General features: G+C 49.4%; 1 protein-coding gene across 1 annotated transcript in view; it reads left to right on the top strand.

The window, feature by feature from the left end:
* The first annotated feature begins 11,221 nt into the window (after positions 1-11,221).
* Positions 11,222-17,617, top strand: part of LOC107122458 (cytochrome P450 2F3-like) — a 20,083-nt gene continuing 13,687 nt past the window's right edge. The window contains exons 1-2 of the mRNA XM_015425567.1: positions 11,222-11,469; positions 16,600-16,762. Coding sequence (XP_015281053.1) covers positions 11,275-11,469; positions 16,600-16,762 — 358 coding nt within the window. The 5' untranslated portion in view covers positions 11,222-11,274. The remainder of the gene's footprint in view (positions 11,470-16,599; positions 16,763-17,617) is intronic.

Below are 17,617 nucleotides of genomic sequence, written 5' to 3'. Positions count from 1 at the left end.
AGAAGGAGGAGGAGAAGGAGAAGAAGGAGGAGAGAAGAAGGAGGAGGAGAAGGAGAAGAAGGAGGAGAAGAAGGAGGAGGAGGAGGAGAAGAAGGAGAAGGACAAGGAGAAGGAGAGGAGGAGGAGGAGGAGGAGGAGGAGGTCCCAAGGTCATCCAGCCAGATGCAAGTGGAGGAGTGGGGAATCAAACCCGGTTCTCCCAGATTAGAGTCCGCGCACTTAACCACTACACCAAACTGGATTTTGTTGAGGAACTTACTGGTGGCTGCTAGATTAATCTTGGCACAGAACCATTTTCACCAGGTGAACTGACCACTGTTGCCCAGAGATGGGTTGTAGTCCCTGGAGATCTCCAGACACTACCTGGAGTTTGGCAACCCTATGTAAAAGATTACAGAACAGCAAAGCAGTGAAGGAACCGTTTTGACTTCCTGTCTGGCGGAGCATCAGGGCCCGTGGGCAAGTCTGCTGCCGTGTGCCGTGCAGTTTTGCACTACCGTAAGCAGGAACAGAAAAGCAAATTTCATTTTCACATGAAGAGGACGTCATTTGCCTCAGCAGGGTATAATGCCATAGAATCCACTGCCCAAAGTAGCCATTGTCTCCAGGAGAACTGATCTTGGTCATCTGGAGATGAGTTGTAATAACTGGGAAATTTTCTGTAGGGGAAATGATGTACTGTGACTTGGGAACATGGTGATTTCTCGGAGATCTCCAGGCCCCACAGGAAGACTGGCAACTCCAGTGACTGTTTAAGGGAAGATTGGGATATGTATTTTACCTCAGGACACATTCAGTGATTCCCAACAGCAACAGCAAACTGTTTAGAATGTTAGAGGCAAAGGCCAATCAGGCCGCATATGCAAACGACCTCTGTGCTCCGACGAGCTATGGTGGGGGGGAGAGGAACAGCAAACTGTTTAGAATGTTGGAGGCGGGACTCAGGCAACGCAGCCAGTGGATAGGGACACCTTCTGAGTGACAGATCAGGGAGTCTACTGATATGGGAGCGTGTGGAATGCTCACAAAGTGCCACCACCAAAATACAATTATATATAAGGAAATTAGATAGACAGATGATAGATAGATAGATAGGATAGATAGATGATAGATAGATAGATAGATAGATAGATAGATAGATAGATAGATAGATAGATAGATAGATGATAGATAGATATAGATAGATAGATGATAGATAGATAAAAGTTTTAATATAAAATTCTCTCAAGATAAGGTAAGTGAAAGGGGTTAAAATAGTAAGAAGGGCAGATACCTTTAGGTACCAACATTGCATAACTTCTCAGTGTTATAGCTACTCAAACTGCTCAGGTGTAACCAATTTTAGTTCAGTTTTAGTTCTGTGCCAATTTTCTGGTCTAGTTCTAATTTTAGTTTGGTCATAGCCAGGGGTCATTTCATAGAAAAAGAGGTGCAGGAGCTCATTAGCATAACTCATTAGCATAACTTATTTGCATATACCACACCCCCTGACATCACTGGAAGTGTGTCCGAAGGCAACACCCACCGCTCAGGCGCCACTGGACTGTTTTGGATTGCTAGCTATTGGGGGGGGGGACGTGCAGATCTGTCCTTGCAGAGGAGGGAAAACTTGTACCTGAATAAAACTTGGTCTTAAAGGTGGACTGTTTTGGATCGAGGGACCGGGGGGAGTTCTGCAACTTACCTGGCTGCTTCTTGCTCTGAGGGCTGCTGGGAGCAGGGGGTGGGGCTTATTGCATATGCCCACCCCCTGGACTCTTTACTGCCGGAGCTCCACTCCTGTGCACTCCTGCAGGAAATGACCCCTGGTCATAGCTGCTCAAACCACTCAGGTGTAGCTAATTTTACTCCTAATGTTAGTTCTGTCCCAATAGTCAGGAGGGCAGATAGTTAAAAAATACATTTAGGTACCAACATTGTGTAACTTCTCAGTGTTGGAGCTGCTCAAACCACTCAGGTGTAGCTAACTTTAATCCTAATTTTAGTTCTGTTTCAATACTAAGGAGGGAAAATAGTTTTAAAAAATACCTTAGGCATGCTGTTCTCATCAATTTAATGTATATGGAAGCCTTTACGAAGATATGAATGTGTAACGTAAAGATGGTCTCCTGTTGGTGAGTGCCTAGATATCGTTTGGTAGGTTTTTAATAATGTGATTGCTTTTCTGCTATAGAACCTTATGAAATATTTTATTTTCTAGTGCGTGGTGATTGTCCATCCATGAAGAAGCCTTGGTGAAACTGTGGTATTTAGGCTAGCAAATCCCATTGATGGGCTATTGCTTTCTACTCTTTGAAAATATTTGGCTATAACTGCTTGGAAGCAGGTGATTACTTGGAAGCAAGAAACATAAACAATTTATGTATCTTCCCTACAGGAGCACTTTAAAGCTTGCATCTTGCAACCAAAAATGATAACACGCTCTTTAAAGAAGCACTGTATTGATGGCACTTGATGGCACTTTACTTCTTCTCTTCTCTGAAGATAAGACTATTGGACTACTAAATGTATATGAGACTTATTGTGGTTCCCATTATAGTGTGACCGGTGTTCCCTCTAAGCTGAGTTAGTGTGAGATAGCTCACCGTTCTTTTAGCCTCCAGCTCACACATTTTTTGCCTCCGCTCAGGAAGGAGGGCTCCAGAGCAGACTAATTTATGCAGCGGCCAAATCACCGGCTCACAACGTTAAAGCCAGCAGCTCACAAAGTAGAATTTTTGCTCACAGGACTCCACAGCTTAGAGAGGACATTGAGTGTGACTAGAATATACATTAAGATAGATCCAGGTGGTCAGTTGTGTTGGTCTGAAGCAGTAGAACACATGTAGAGTCCAGTCAGGCACCTTTAAGACCCACGAAATTTTATTCAAGGTATAAGCTTTCGTGTGCATGCACGAAAAAGAGGTGCAGGAGCTCATTAGCATAACTCATTAGCATAACTTATTTGCATATGCCACACCCCCTGACGTCACCGGAAGTGTGTCAGAAGGCAACACCCACCGCTCAGGCTCCACTGGACTCTTTTGGATTCCTAGCTATTTGGGGGAGGGGGGACGTGCAGATCTGCCCTCACAGAGGAGGGAGAGCTTGTACTTGAATAAAACCTGGTCTTAAAGGTGCCACTAGACTGTTTTGGACCAGGGCTGGGGGGGGGGGCTCTGCAACTTACCTGGCTGCTTCTTGCTCTGGGAGCAGGGGGTGGGGCTTGTTGCATGTGCCCGCCCCCTGGGCTCTTTAACTGCCAGAGCTCCACTCCTGTTCACTCCTGCAGGAAATGACCCCTGCCTTGAATAAAGCTTTGTGGGTCTTAAAGGTGCCACTGGATTCTAAATTTGGGATATGCATTGCATGAGTCTTGCCTTGTTAATGGGATTGTACATTTATATTGATGACTCGCTGAGGAAGCCTGCCAGAGCAAAGAGGGGATCCCTGGGGGCTTTCTTTCCCTTCCAGAGACACTGAGAAGCTGCAGCCGTTCAGCCTCCTGTGGCTTTATTTCAGGAGATCGAGCAGTCCGGTCAAAGCTTCAGAGATCATTGTGAACACACTTCGGGTTGCCAGGTCTGGGTCGGGAAATACCTGGAGACTTTGGGGGTGGATCCGGGAGAGGGCGGGGTTTGGGGAGGGGAGGGGCCTGTGCATGGTACGATGCCCCAGAGTCCACCCTCCAAGGCAGCCATTTTCTCCAGGGGGGCTGATCTCTGTCAGCTGGAGACCAGTTGTCAAAGCAGGAGATCTCAAGGCCCCACCTGGAGGCTGGCAACCCTAGCACCCTGCAGGAAGTAATGCACATCCATCCCAGGGCCATCTCTGCCACGCCCGCCTGGCAGCAGAACCGAGCTGGGTGGCAAGCTGCCACGGCTCTGGAGAAAGGAGCGCTCCGTGCCAGGCTGGGCATCTCGGGGCAGGCTTGCCACCTTGCCATGTCAGTTTCCTCCTCCCCAGCCCCGAGCAGTTCTTCCTGAGGGCCACGTGCGGTGCTTTGGGATCCAAAGAAGGAGCCGCAATGGGAGCAGGGGCGGGTTGACTCCAGGAGAATGCCAGAGGAGCGGCGGAGTGCCAACGCTGGGATCACGTGCCCATCTCTGCAGGGCGAGGGGGATCTGGCAGGGGAAGTCGCTGTGCCAGCCTGTACAAAACTTTCCACACCTGCTCCCCATCTGTGCCCCCGAGAGAACCAAAGCCAAACACCCCACAGGGTGATTAATGAGCCACCTTGATTAAAACCACATTCTGAAAGGGCCAAACCACACGGCCCCCGTGATGCCAGGGGCTGAGCAATGGGATCCTGAGTCCTGGTGAGGAAGGAAGGCTCTAGAGAAAGTAGGTTAAAAGTAAATAAAACAAACGGAATCTTACGACGGGTAATGATTTAGTTTCCAAAAGCAGCCAGAAAGAAGGGTCCCTGAATCCCGCCCCATGGAATGGCGAAGGGAGGGGTAATGGGCCGTGGTCTTGGCACTGGTGCGGCTGCTTGAGGGGAGTAAGGTCTTTGCCTTCCCATCTGGCACCCCCCACCTCCGTTACTGGCAGGCATCCACGCACAGCCCCCTCCCCCCCATCCAGTCATTCAGGCATGTAGCCTCTGTCTCATCCAAGGTAGTGGAGAAACGGCATCCATTCTAAAGAAAGGGGCTCCTACAGAAGCAGCAGCACAGAGCCGTGCCTTCTCTTGACGTGTTTGGCCAGCTGTCAATTCAGACAGAAGGGGCATTTCAGAGAAACCTCCCTGACCCTCCTGCCGTGGCTCTGAGCAATACTGGGCCAGTCCAGCCTGTGGCGTCTGTTGCAGGAAGGTGGGGAGAGGCCGTGGCTCTGTGGTCGGGCTCCTGCTGCGCGTGTGGAACAGGCCCTGACCCCTGACCCCTGACCCCTCCAGGCTGCAAGAGCCAGAACAACCTTCCTCGCCCTGAGAACTTGGGGACTTTCTGCCAGGTAGAGTGGGCAGTTTTGAGCTCCACAGGCCCAACGGGCCTGTCCATCGCAGCTCCAGTATCGGGGCACATTAGCTGACACCTGCGGTGGCTCAAATGGTTAAGATGCTGAACTGCAGACGGGAAGGTCGGTAGTTCAGCAGTTCGAGACCCGAGTGCCGCGTGACAGAGTGGGCTCCCGCCTCTGGCCCCAGCTCCTGCCAACCTAGCAGTTCGAAAGCAAGAAATGGCAAGTAGATAAATAGGTACCACTTCGGTGGGAAGGTCACAGTGTTCCGTGCACCTCGGTGTTTAGTCATGCCGGCCACATGACCACAGAGAAGTCTTCAGACAACGCTGGCTCTTCGGCTTGGAAACCGCGACGAGCACAGCCCCCCTAGAGTCGGATTTGACTGGCTTTCGAGCAAGGGAAACCTTGACCTTTATCTTTACTTCAGCAGACAAGCAAAACAGGCCATACAAACAGCCAAAGGGTTAACCCTGCAGAATCTGGGTGGAAACGACAGTCCTGGGGATTTCCCAAGATATGGAAGATCTCCCCACGGTCTTCATCCATAAAGTTATCATGTTTTGAAGAAGACAGGAGTTCCCAGAGTTTACTTAACGCAGCATCTGGATGGATTCTGTGGGAAAGAGAAGTAGGGAGTTTCCTTTGCACAAAGGCTTTGCAAATGCGGCTTAGGGGAAGCTGAAACTATCTCTCATATGATCCTCAGGTGTCTCTGGTACAAGGAGGTCCGCGCCAAATATCTTGAGCCTATTGTAAAACTAAGTCCTGATATGACGGAATCGGATTATATAAGCTATTTGCTGTCGATGAAAATCAGTCTACCTCTAAAGCTGTTGCCAAATTCTGTACCGCTTGCTGTTGCATTAGAAAAGCCCGCTAAATTGCATTTTAGTTCTAAGCCGATCTGCCGACCTATACTTTACGTAATAGCTATTACTTGTTACTTTATTTTAATGTTTTTATATATCCTTTGTATTTGCTCTAGCTATTTTATTGATGTAGTCAGTATGAGAGCCAGTTTGGTGTCGTGGTTAAGTGCGCGGACTCTAATCTGGGAGAGCCGGGTTTGATTCCCCACTCCTCCACTTGCAGCTGCTGGATGACCTTGGGCAAGCCGTAGCTCTGATAAGAGCTGTTCTCGAAAAAGAGCAGTTTCTGTCAGAGTTCTCTCAACCCCACCGACCTCACAGAGTCTGTAAGCTGCTCTGAGACACCTTTGGGTAGTGAAGGGCAGGGTATAAATCCAATCTCTTCTTCTTCTTCTATGTTTTCTAACGTCAGCGTGATTTTGTTGGTTTACTGGCTTGATGCCGTAATAAACTATACAATGCAAGTATGAGTGGCACTCCCTGCTCTTATTGGCCGGGACTTGCCCAAACAAATCTGGGTGAGCTAAACAAATGAATACCTTCTTCAGTCGGGTTCCCTCAGCTAACGAAAAAGAGCCGCGATGTTGCAAGGAGCTGCCATTTGACCCAGTAAAGTTATTTGTCGAACACGCTTGCAAAAGCACTGAATGACTTTGCAAAAAATGCTTTACCGGGTCATCTCCAGGCTTTTTTGGACCGGTCCAAGACAGCTGGGAGATTCTCTTTCACAACAGGAGGGGGCAAAGATCAGCCACACCTGTGCCCATCTCCCAAGGGTGGGATTTCTGCCAATCTCTCGTTGGCTTGGTGGGGCCTTTCTCCTTCATCACCAAGGCTCCCTCTAAGCTGTGAAGTCTTGTGAGCAGGAATTATATTTTGTGAGCTACCGGCATTAAAGTTGTAAGCGAGCAAATGGGCTGCCGCATGAATTATTTTGCTCTGGAGCCATCCTTCCTGAGCTGAGACAAAAACCTGTGAGCCGGAGGCTTAAAAACTGAGAGCTAGCTCACACCAACTCAGCTGAGAGGGAACACTGGTCATAACTCAAAGGCAGACCAAGAGCCCTATCCCTCGAACTAAGAGTTTCCTTGTGATCCTCAGAATTCTAAGAAGGCTTTGCTGTCTGAAGAAGTCCCATGCCAAAGACACCTCACTTGTCTTGAGAGACACCATCCATGATAGCACTGGAGCTGCAAACACAAAAAGCGGTTAGTGAGGAGGACAGTCCAAGGAATTTCTACCTGCTGCAGATATAAAAATGCTAAAGGGCTTGGGAACCAACCTGGTGTTTGGATTTGTCTTGCTATGCCAATGTCCAGCCCAAAGTTCAAAGATCCAGCTGGAAATTATCACTGCCAACAAAGTTGGAAGGGACCTTGCAGGTCATCTAGTTTATCCCCCTGAACTCTGCAGGAGCAGAGCCGAAAGATAGCCCTACATACTTACAACATACCCGAAAGAGGGCCGTCCAGCCTCTGCTTGAAAATGTCCAGCAGCCCTGCAACATACCCGAAAGATGGTCATCCAGCCTCCGCTTGAAAACGTCCTGCGAAGGAGCATCCACCACCTCCCGAGGCAGTCTGTGTTCCACTGTTCAACCACTCTTCCAGTTAGGACGCTTCTCCTGATATTGAGCCGGTATCAACTCCCTTGTAATTTCCACCCATTAGATCTAGTCTTGCAATCCGGAGCAAGAGAGGATAGATCTGCTCCATCTTCTACATGACAGCCCTTCAAATGCTTGAAGACTGCAATCATGTCCCCTCTAAGCCTTCTCTTTCCCAGGCTACACAGACCCGACCCTTTCAGCCTTTCCTCATAATACTTGGATTCCAACCCTCTCACCATCCTGGTTGCCCTCTTTTGGACTTGCTCGAGCTTGTCAACATCCTTCCTACAATGGGGTGCCCAAAACTGGACACAGTCCTCCAGGTGAGGCCTGACCATAGCAGAATAGAGTGGAACTACCACCTCCTATGATCTGGACACAAGGCTTCTATGAATGCATCCTAAGACTGCATTCACTTTCTTTGCAGTCACATAGCACTGTAGGCTCCTGTTTAGCTTGTGATCAACCAGAACACCCAGATCCCTTTCACAGGTTCTACTGTCAAGCCAAGTCCCTCCCATTCTATATCTGTGCCTTTGATTTTTTGTACCTAAGTGTAGGACTTTGCACTTCTCTCTACTGGAATTCATTTTATTTGTCTCAGCCCACTGCTCCAGCCTATCTAGACCATTTTGAATCCTGACTCTGTCTTCTTCAGAATTAGTCCTATTCCTTCTCCCCACCCCACGTACCCCAAGGCCTCAGGATGGTCGTCCCAGGGCTCAGCTAAAACTGACCTCTCTTGAGATAGGTCCCTGGTCTCCTGGTGTGTTTTGGGACTGAAGTGGCAGGGAATATGGGATGCAGCTCTTTCTGTTTGAATAGGAATTCCCTGGCAGATCATTTATTGGCAGTCAAATGAGTTCCTAGAAAGCTGGAGATGCAGATGAGTTGAGCAGAAGCAATGGTACTCCCAGTAGTCATGTATGGCTGCGAGAGTTGGACTATAAGGAAGGCCGAGCGCCGAAGAATAGAGTCTTTTGAACTATGGTGCTGGAGAAGACTCTTGAGAGTCCCTTGGACTGCAAGGAGATCAAATCAGTCAATCCTAAAAGAAATCAACCCTGACTGTTCCCTGGAAGGCCAGAGACTGAAACTGAAGCTCAAATACTTTGGCCACCCAATGAGAAGGGAGCCCTCACTGGAGAAGAAGACCCTGATGCTGGGAAAGACCGAAGGTCAAAGAAGACGGGGACGGCAAAGGATGAGATGGTCAGACAGTGTCATAGATGCAACGAACATGAAATTGAGCAAACTTCAGAGGACGGCGGAAGACAGGAAGGCCTGGCGGGATCCGGTCCATGGGGTCGCGAAGAGTCGGACGCAACTGTGCGACTGAACAGCAACAACAAAAGAGCAGGAGCTGATCCCACATCCCTGCCCCCAAATCACAACCAGTTAGCTTGCAAGGATGAAACCATCTAGCAAGGTTAGAGTCCAGTGGGGGCACCTTTAAGACCAATTTACCTTTATTCAAGGTATGAGCTTTTGTGTGCAAGGCACACTTCTTCAGATACATTGGAGTGGAAGGCAGAGTTCAACTTTATAGACAGAGGCTGAACAGCAAATTAACATGTAACGTGGCGCGGATGCTTTAAGACACGCAAAGACAAAACTAAATAACTAGCTAAGGTTAAAAGGTCAGCAGTTTAATTAACTAATTAATTAATTAATTAATTAAAAAAACAACTGTAGACTTTATAACCTTAGCTTGCTATTTCTGCTTTTCACTTATCTTCATCATGTTACATGCAGTGTTCCCTCTAAGCTGAGTTAGTGTGAGCCAGCTCACAGTTTTTTAGCCTCCGGCTCACACCTTTTTTGTGTTAGCCCAGAAAGGAGGGCTCCGAAGCAAACCAATTTATGCAGCAGCCAAATCGCTCGCTCACAACTTTAATGCCAGTAGCTCACAAAGTAGAATTTTTTGCTCACAAGACTCCACAGCTTAGAGGGAGCCTTGGTTACATGTTAATTTGCTGTTCACTTTGCATGTTAATTTGCTGTTCACTCTGTCTATAAGTCTGAACTGTTACCTTCCATTCCAGTGTATACACGCTCCAAAATCAGTTCGCTCTCTGATCTGTCATTCTGAGGGTCTCCCTATCCACTGGCTGCTTTGCCTGAGTGCTGCCTCCAACATTCTAAACATTTTGCTGTTCCTCTCTCCCCCATAGCCAGTCAGAACACAGAGGTTATTTGCATATGCAGCCTCATTGGCCTTTGCCTCGGAACACAGAGGTCGTTTGCATATGCGACTTGATTGGCTTTTGCCTCTAACATTCTAAACAGTTTGCTGTTCTGAGGTAAAATGTGTCCAATCTCCAGGTGAGGTCTGGAGATCACTCAGAATTACAACTGCTTTCCAGACGGCAGAGATCAGTTCCCCTGGAGAAAATGGTGGGCTCTGTATCCTTATATGCTGCTGAGGTGGCCCCCGTATGACAGCCAATGTGATGTAGCAGTCAGGGCTTCAGAGCACGGGAGAGGCTGCAGGTGTGTGGGGGGTGGAAAGCTGAAGAGTGAGGGGGAAATAAAGGTATGTGGTGGTGAAGGGCGGGGCATAAATGCAATCTCCTCCTCCTCCTTCCTACTTCTTGCTTTGATCTCAAGTTCCTTTAGGCCACCCATTGGGGATATATTGCTTTCCCCCCTCTTCCCAATCCCTCCTGTACAAACTGAAGTTTCAGACGAAGCCAGTGAACATGTATCGAATCTGTTCTTGACCACAACCCCAGGAGAACCAACAGTACCTTAATGTCAACTGTGACAATGATTATGATGACTAATTACCTTTTTTGGCCTTGGAAGCCCTAACGCTTGTTCAGGTAAGAACTGGATACCACAAAGCCTCTTTTTTGTGATGATGCCAATCATGGTTCAGGAATTTCTGGTTCGATGGCAAAGCTGGAGAGTGGCAGCTTTGTCCCCTGTGGTTTTGGCAGGAATGATGGTCCCAGTACTGAAAGGGATGATTCCTGTAGATGATATGAAGAGGGGTTCTGTGTAGAATCATAGAGTTGAAAGGGACCTCCAGGGTAATCTAGTCCAACCCCATGCATAATGCAGGAAATTCACAAATACCTCCCACACACACATACACACACACTCCCAGTGACCCCTGTTCCACACCCAGACGAAAACAAAAGGCCTCCAGGATCTCCAACCAAACTGGCCTGGAGAAAAATGGCTTCCTGGCCCCAAAGTGGCCATTTCCGTGTGGGTGTAAGAAAGGGCCACGAGAACTAAGCACTGAGGCAACCCTTCCTGCCCTCCCTCTCATGGTCTGCCTAAGTTCACAGAATCGGCATGGCTGTCAGATGGACCTCTGGCCTCTGCTTGAAAACCTCCAGAGATGTTGAGCAAAACAGGTCCCAGGACAGATCCTTGAGACACACATTTCCATCCACTCACACTTTATGTCCAAGGCTAGGTCATGGTTTGTGATGTTTGCTTACCTTTTCAATTCTCCATTTTACAGTGTCACAGGTAGAAGAGCAGAATTTTTAATCTCCAAAAACGGGTTGCCCTGAGGAGCCCTTCGCCCCACGTGAAATGTAGAACAAATGTGGCTGGATTCTCGGAAAAGCAATTCTGCAGAACAATTCTGCCCCTGAGCACAGGGATGGTGTCATTTAAGCCCCACAGGCCTGGCGGGGAGCCGCAAACATTTGCAGCTGAGGTTGTTGATCGTCAGTTCACAAGATACTGTTTGTTTGCCAAGGGGGGTGAGGCAAGCCGATGCCAGCCTATTTCCCTAACCCACTAGCCTGTCTCTCTCTCTCTCTCTCTCTCTGTTCAACATAAGACAAGATCAGCAGCGAATCGGCAGCTCTCGTTCTCTGCAGCGCGGAGATGGAGTTTTCCACCATGATGGGCTTCAGCGGCCCCTTCACCATTCTGCTGGCCATGGCCATCTCCTGCCTCTTCTTCCTCGCCTTCTCGTCGAAGAAGAAGTTCCGCAGCCTCCCGCCGGGGCCCACCCCGCTCCCCTTCATCGGCAACATGCTCCAGGTGGACGTGAAGGACCTGATCAAGTCTCTGAGAGAAGTGAGGAAACCCTCCAGCCCCCTCTGGGCACAAGATCGGGCTTGCTCACTAGCCCCTTGGGGGGGTGGGCTTTGGGAATACGATTGGGCTTGGAGGCCACAAAGCATCCGGCGGCATCTCTGAGCAAGCCTTGCTTGCAGAATCTCTGCTTAAGATTAGTGGCCGACTTGGAAAAGGGGGAAGGAATGATGGAAATCAAGGGTGCCTCTGAGCGCATGCAGAACCCCACAGCCTCACTGCAGGGCAGCCCAGAGCCCCAGCTCATCTGGTGTTGGGGAGCAGGACTGACCGCCTCCAGCACGTTCCTTCTCTGTCAATGCTCCCTCTAAGCTGTGGAGTCTTGTGAGCCAAAATTCTACTTTGTGAGCTACGGGCATTGAAGTTGTGAGCGAGCAATTTGGCTGCGGCATCAGATAGTTTGCTCTGGAGCCCTCCTTCCTGAGCTAAGGCAAAAGTGTCTGAGCTGGAGGCTAAAAAACTGGGAGCTGGCTCACACTCAGCTTAGAGGGAACACTGTCCTCTGTCTCTCTGTCTTTCAAATTCATTTTCTCTCTGCCTCAGGCACAAGCGGAGGGAGCCAATGGGAGTTCTGTCTGTCAGAAGAGGCCATGGGAGGTCTCCTTTCAAGGTTGTTCCGCGACAGGTCACCGGTTTGAAATCCAAAGGGGTGGATAAGGATGTGTGGTGGTGGTCTGGGGACTGGGGTCGGCGTTGCCTGCTTTAAGGGGAAAGTCAAAAGCTGAGACTCTCCAGGAACACGGCCTCCAATCTGGTCCGCTGGTCCACTTTGTGTGGTTTCATTTTTGCCGCCTGCTCAGCCTTGGGCACAGAAAGAATCTGTTTCACTGAAGTGGGAAGAATGTTGAGTGTTAATGTCACGGATTTAGAACTGTTGACGTGTGAACTAATGTTACTCACGCAGCACCCTTAGAAAAAGTGGTCATGTGAAACGGTAGTATAGGCAAATTCCGTTGTGTGTGTGCTAGAAAAAGCGGTCATGTGAAATGGTAGTATAGGCAAATTCCGTTGTGTGTGGGCGCACATCTTTATTACTTGTTGAGGAAATACAACTCGCTGCAAAACAGCAGTCCAAATATATTTTCATAATACTATATCACGGCTGTTTTCATCGTTGCTTGCCACCTTGGGACTAGGCAGGAGGCAATTCGCAGGGAAGGGCCCAAGGCTTCCCTGTCTTTCCGGTGGAGTCAGCCAAGCGGGAGGCTGCAGAACTCTTGAGGCACAAGCTCTTTTTCCAAGCTTCTTGCTTGCAGGGGTGGCTTACACGATTTGATACGTAAATAACAGTTAAAATCCACATTTGTTGTTGCTGTTGTTCAGTCGCACAGTCGAGTCCGACTCTTCGCAACCCCATGGACAAGATCTCGCCAGGCCCTCCTGTTTTCCGTCGTCCTCTGAAGTTTGCTCAATTTCATGTTTGTTGCATCGATGACACTGTCTAACCATCTCATTCCCCTTAAGGAAGCAGCATTTATGTTCTAAGTCTGGATATTATTCACATAGGCAGCTTAAGTATCTGAGTTGTTCACTACATGAATATAGATTCTGGGGGGTCGCCAACAATGCTGCCTCTAAGCTATGGGGTCTTGTGAGCAAAAATTCTACTTTGTGAGCTGCTGGCATTAAAGCTGTGAGCGTGTCTGAGAGCAAATGTAGACTCCAGGGACACCTTTAAGACCTTTAAGGTATGCGCTTTTGTGTGCAAGGAACACTTTGTCAAATACATTGGAAGGGCAGATGAGTTTCTAAACTTATAGACAGGGACTTAACACAGCAAATGAACATGTAACATGATGGTGTTTAAGATATACGCAAAGTGAAAAACTAAATAACAAGTTAAGGTTCTAAGACTCCCCCTTGATGAAAGGAACGGGGCGATTCTCCAGCTTGAATGGATCTGTCCCGTCCCCCCCCCCTTGAAATGTGTTGATGTTCTCACCAGAAGGGTGGGGGGTCAAGGCTCCCTCTAAGCTGTGGAGTCTTGTGAGCAAAAATTCTACTTGGTGAGCCACCGGCATTAATGTGAGCGAGCAATTTGACTGCCGCATCAATTAGTTTGCTCTGGAGTCATCCTTCCTGAGCAAAGACAAAAAATGTGTGAGCCGGAGGCTAAAAAACTGTGAGCTGGCTCACACTGACTCAGAGATGGCATTCCATGCCCAGCCCCCTCCCTGGCCCTGCAAAGCCCCCCCCCCCAGTGGTGCTTTTTTAGAATAAGCCGAAAACCAGGCCCCACGAACCAGTCTGGCTGTGGAGATCCTGACTAGAGGTCCGGAGCCAGAAACCTTTTTTACGGTAGCTGCCTGCCTGGCCACTAAAAGGGCAGGGGGGGCTTTGGAGGGAGGGAGGGGTCTGCCGAGAAACTGTGGAGCTCCCTTCTCAGGGAGAGTGACCTGTCTTCGTCCTCCGCCCTGTTTGTGGGTGCTGAGGAAGGTCAGTCCCATTCACACACACACCTGCAATGTTCCGTCTAAGCTGAGTTAGTCACCGTTTTTTAGCCTCCGGCGCACACATTTTTTGTCTTGGCTCAGGAAGGATGGCTCCGGAGCAAACTAATTTATGCAGTAGCCAAATCGCTCGCTCACAGCTTTAATGCCCGTAGCTCATAAAGTAGAATTTTTGCTCACAAGACTTCCACAGCTTAGAGGGAGCATTGCACACCTGTAGTCCTCTCCAGTTCATTGCTGCCCGGTTAACACTGACGTTTTTATGGCCCTCCTTGCTACTGTTTTGCAGTTGCTGCCGTTGTTTTATGGGACTTGGAACTGCTTTTTATTCCCTGGCAACCGCCAGAAGTGTCCCATGGCAGGGAGGGGGTGGAACAGAAAGGCAGCGGAGATGCTATGTGTGGCTCCAGAGCAAAAACTAACTGATGCAGTAGCCAAATCGCTCGCTCACATCTTTAATGCCAGTAGCTCACAAAGTAGAATTTTTGCTCACAGGACTCCACAGCTTAGCGGGAACATTGCTTGGAACTGCTTTTTATTCGCTGGCAACAGCCTGAAGTGTCCCATGGCAGGGAGAGGGTGGAACAGAAAGGCAGCGGAGATGCTTTGTAAAAGATAAACCATAAAATCAACAAAATGTGAAGCTGGAGGCAGCCCAGAACTGGGGCGTGTTCTCTGTTCTCTCCTGTTGCATTTTGGGCTCTTAATTTCACGGAGCTGCCGAGGCTTCTGGGTTGCCATCTCCAGGCTGGGGGATTACTGGAGATTTGGGAGTGTGAGCCTGGGAAGGAAAGGGACCTGAGCAGAGTGTAGCGCCATCGAGTCCACCTTCCAGAGCAGCCGTTTCCTCCAGGGGGACGGAACTCCGTAGCCTGGAGATGGGTGGTAATTCCGGGGGACCCCCGGGGGACCCACCTGGAGGTTGCACAAAAACTGAGGCTCCAAGTGTTAGGAAGACACGGAAAAATATATGACACTGTGTATAACAGATGTATGCTTAAGGTAGATCTAGTTTGTCCTTTTTATTTATTTATTTAATTAATTTCATTTATACCCCGCCCTCCCCGCGTGCGGGCTCAGGGCGACTTACAACCGTAGGGCACAAAAGTGCAATAAAATACCATAAAACACAATTTAAAACAATTTATACGTGGGAACACCCAAGGATCCCGCGTGACTGGACAACCCACTCTCCAGTATTGCACAACCCTATCCATTCGAGGGGAGGTTACTGTTATGTTATTTAATGTATTATTTGTTATGTTTTTATTGTTATGTTATTTGTTTTTATTGTTATGTTATTTAATGTATTATTATTTATTTTCTTAATTTTTCTACACTATTAGGACTAGTGGTTTTGAAACTGACAAGGTGCTGTTTGAACCTTTGAATGTAGTGTAAACCTGCACTTTGATGTATTATTTGAGAGCCAGTTTGGTGTAGTGATTAAGTGGGTGGACTCTAATTTGGGAGAACCGGGTTTGATTCCCCACTCCTTCACAAGCAGCTGCTGGCGTGACCTTGGGTCAGTCACAAGTTCTCTCAGAGCTGTTCTCTCAAGAGCAGTCCTGGAAAGAGCTCTCTCAGCCCCGCCTACCTCACAGGGTGTCTGTTGTGGGGAGAGGAAGGGAAAGGAGTTTGTCAGCCTCTCTGAGACTCCAAGTGAAGGGCGGAGTATAAATCCAATCTCCTCCTCCTCCTCCTCCTCCTCCTCCTCTTCTTCTTCTGGTAATACATGACACCAATATTTATATAATAGTATAGGAGAAGACCCTGATGCTGGGAAAGATTGAAGGTCAAAGAAGACGGGGACGGCAAAGGATGAGATGGTTAGACAGTGTCATAGATGCAACAAGCATGAAATTGAGCCAACTTCAGAGGACGGCGGAAGACAGGAAGGCCTGGCATGATCTGGTCCATGGGGTCGCGGAGAGTCGGACTCGACTGTGCGACTGAACAACAACAACAACAACAACATAGAAAAAATGAAGGAAAGAAAAATAAAAAGCACAAAACAGATCTACCTTAAGCATGCATCTATCATACACAGCGTCATATATTTTTTTCCATACCCATCTGGAGTTTGGCAGCCGTGAGCTGCTCACGTTTACTTGGTATTCAATCTTTTTTCATGCAGTTGACGGCACACGTGTGGGCTTACTCACTATGGCTGCCAACCTCCAGGTGGGGCCTGGAGACCCCCTGGAATTCCAACTGATCCCCTGGAGACACAGATCAGTTCCCCTAGAAGGAACAGCTGCTTCAGAGGCTGGACTTTATTACCTGCTGAGAAACCCCCCCTTTCCACAAACCACAAGCTTCACCACCAAATCTCCAGGAATTACCCAACCTGGAGCTGGTAACCATAATACACACACAACCCCTCCCCAAGATCCTGGTTTGGAGCCCCCTGCCCTGCTTCACCGGCCACCAGTGTTCTCTCTAAGCTGAGTGAGTGTGAGCTAGCTTGCAGCTTTTTAGCCTCCGACACCTTTTTGTCTCGGCTCAGGAAGGAGGGCTCCAGAGCAAACTCATTCATGCAGCAGCCAAATCGCTCGCTCACAGCTTTAATGCCAGGAGCTCACAAAGTGGAATTTTTGCTCACGAGACTCGGCAGCTTAGAGGGAAGCGTTGCCAGCCACCCCTCTTTCCTTCTTTCCAGCTCAGCAAGACGTACGGTCCGATGTACACCTTCCACCTGGGCTCCCGGCCCTGCGTGGTCCTCACCGGCTACCAGGTCCTCAAGGAGGCTCTGATCGACAAGGCGGAAGAGTTCAGTGGCCGCGGCGACTTCCCTGCTGTCCAGATGTGGAGCAAAGGCAACGGTGAGGGGGGCGGGGGGGGATGGGGCGACAGGCGCATATTTGAACACACATGAAACTGGCTTCATACGGAATCAGACCCCCCCCCTTGGTTCATTGTCTACTCAGACTGGCAGCCGCTCTCCAGGGTCTCAGGCGGAGGTCTTTCCCATCACCTCCTGCCTGGTCCTTGCCGGGGATTGAACCTGGGACCTTCTGCATGCCAAGCAGAGGCTCTACCACTGAGCCACAGCCCCTCTTTACAGCTCTCCAGAGTCTCAGGCAGAGGCCTTTCCCATCACCTGCTGCCTGGTCCTTTTTCAACTGGAGATGCCTCTGGGGACTGAACCTGGGACCTTCTGCATGCCAAGCAGAGGCTCTTCCACTGAGCCACTGCCCCTCTTGACAGCTCTCCAGGGTCTCAGGAACAGAGGTCTTTCCCATCTCCTCCTGCCTGGTCCTTTTTAACTGGAGATGCCGGGGACTGAACCTGGGACCTTCTGCATGCCAAGCAGAGGCTCTACCACTGAGCCACAGCCCCTCTTTACAGCTCTCCAGAGTCTCAGGCAGAGGCCTTTCCCATCACCTGCTGCCTGGTCCTTTTTCAACTGGAGATGCCTCTGGGGACTGAACCTGGGACCTTCTGCATGCCAAGCAGAGGCTCTTCCACTGAGCCACTGCCCCTCTTGACAGCTCTCCAGGGTCTCAGGAACAGAGGTCTTTCCCATCTCCTCCTGCCTGGTCCTTTTTAACTGGAGATGCCGGGGACTGAACCTGGGACCTTCTGCATGCCAAGCAGAGGCTCTTCCACTGAGCCACAGCCCCTCCTTACAGCTCTCCAGGGTCTCAGGCAGAGGGGGTCTTTCCCATCACCTGCTG

Source organism: Gekko japonicus, unplaced genomic scaffold (genome assembly GCF_001447785.1).
Source record: "Gekko japonicus isolate JY-2015 unplaced genomic scaffold, Gekko_japonicus_V1.1 scaffold4965, whole genome shotgun sequence".
Classification (NCBI taxonomy): domain Eukaryota; kingdom Metazoa; phylum Chordata; class Lepidosauria; order Squamata; family Gekkonidae; genus Gekko; species Gekko japonicus.
The sequence above is the reverse complement of the archived record's forward strand: the minus strand, read 5'-3'. Positions and strand labels throughout refer to the sequence as shown.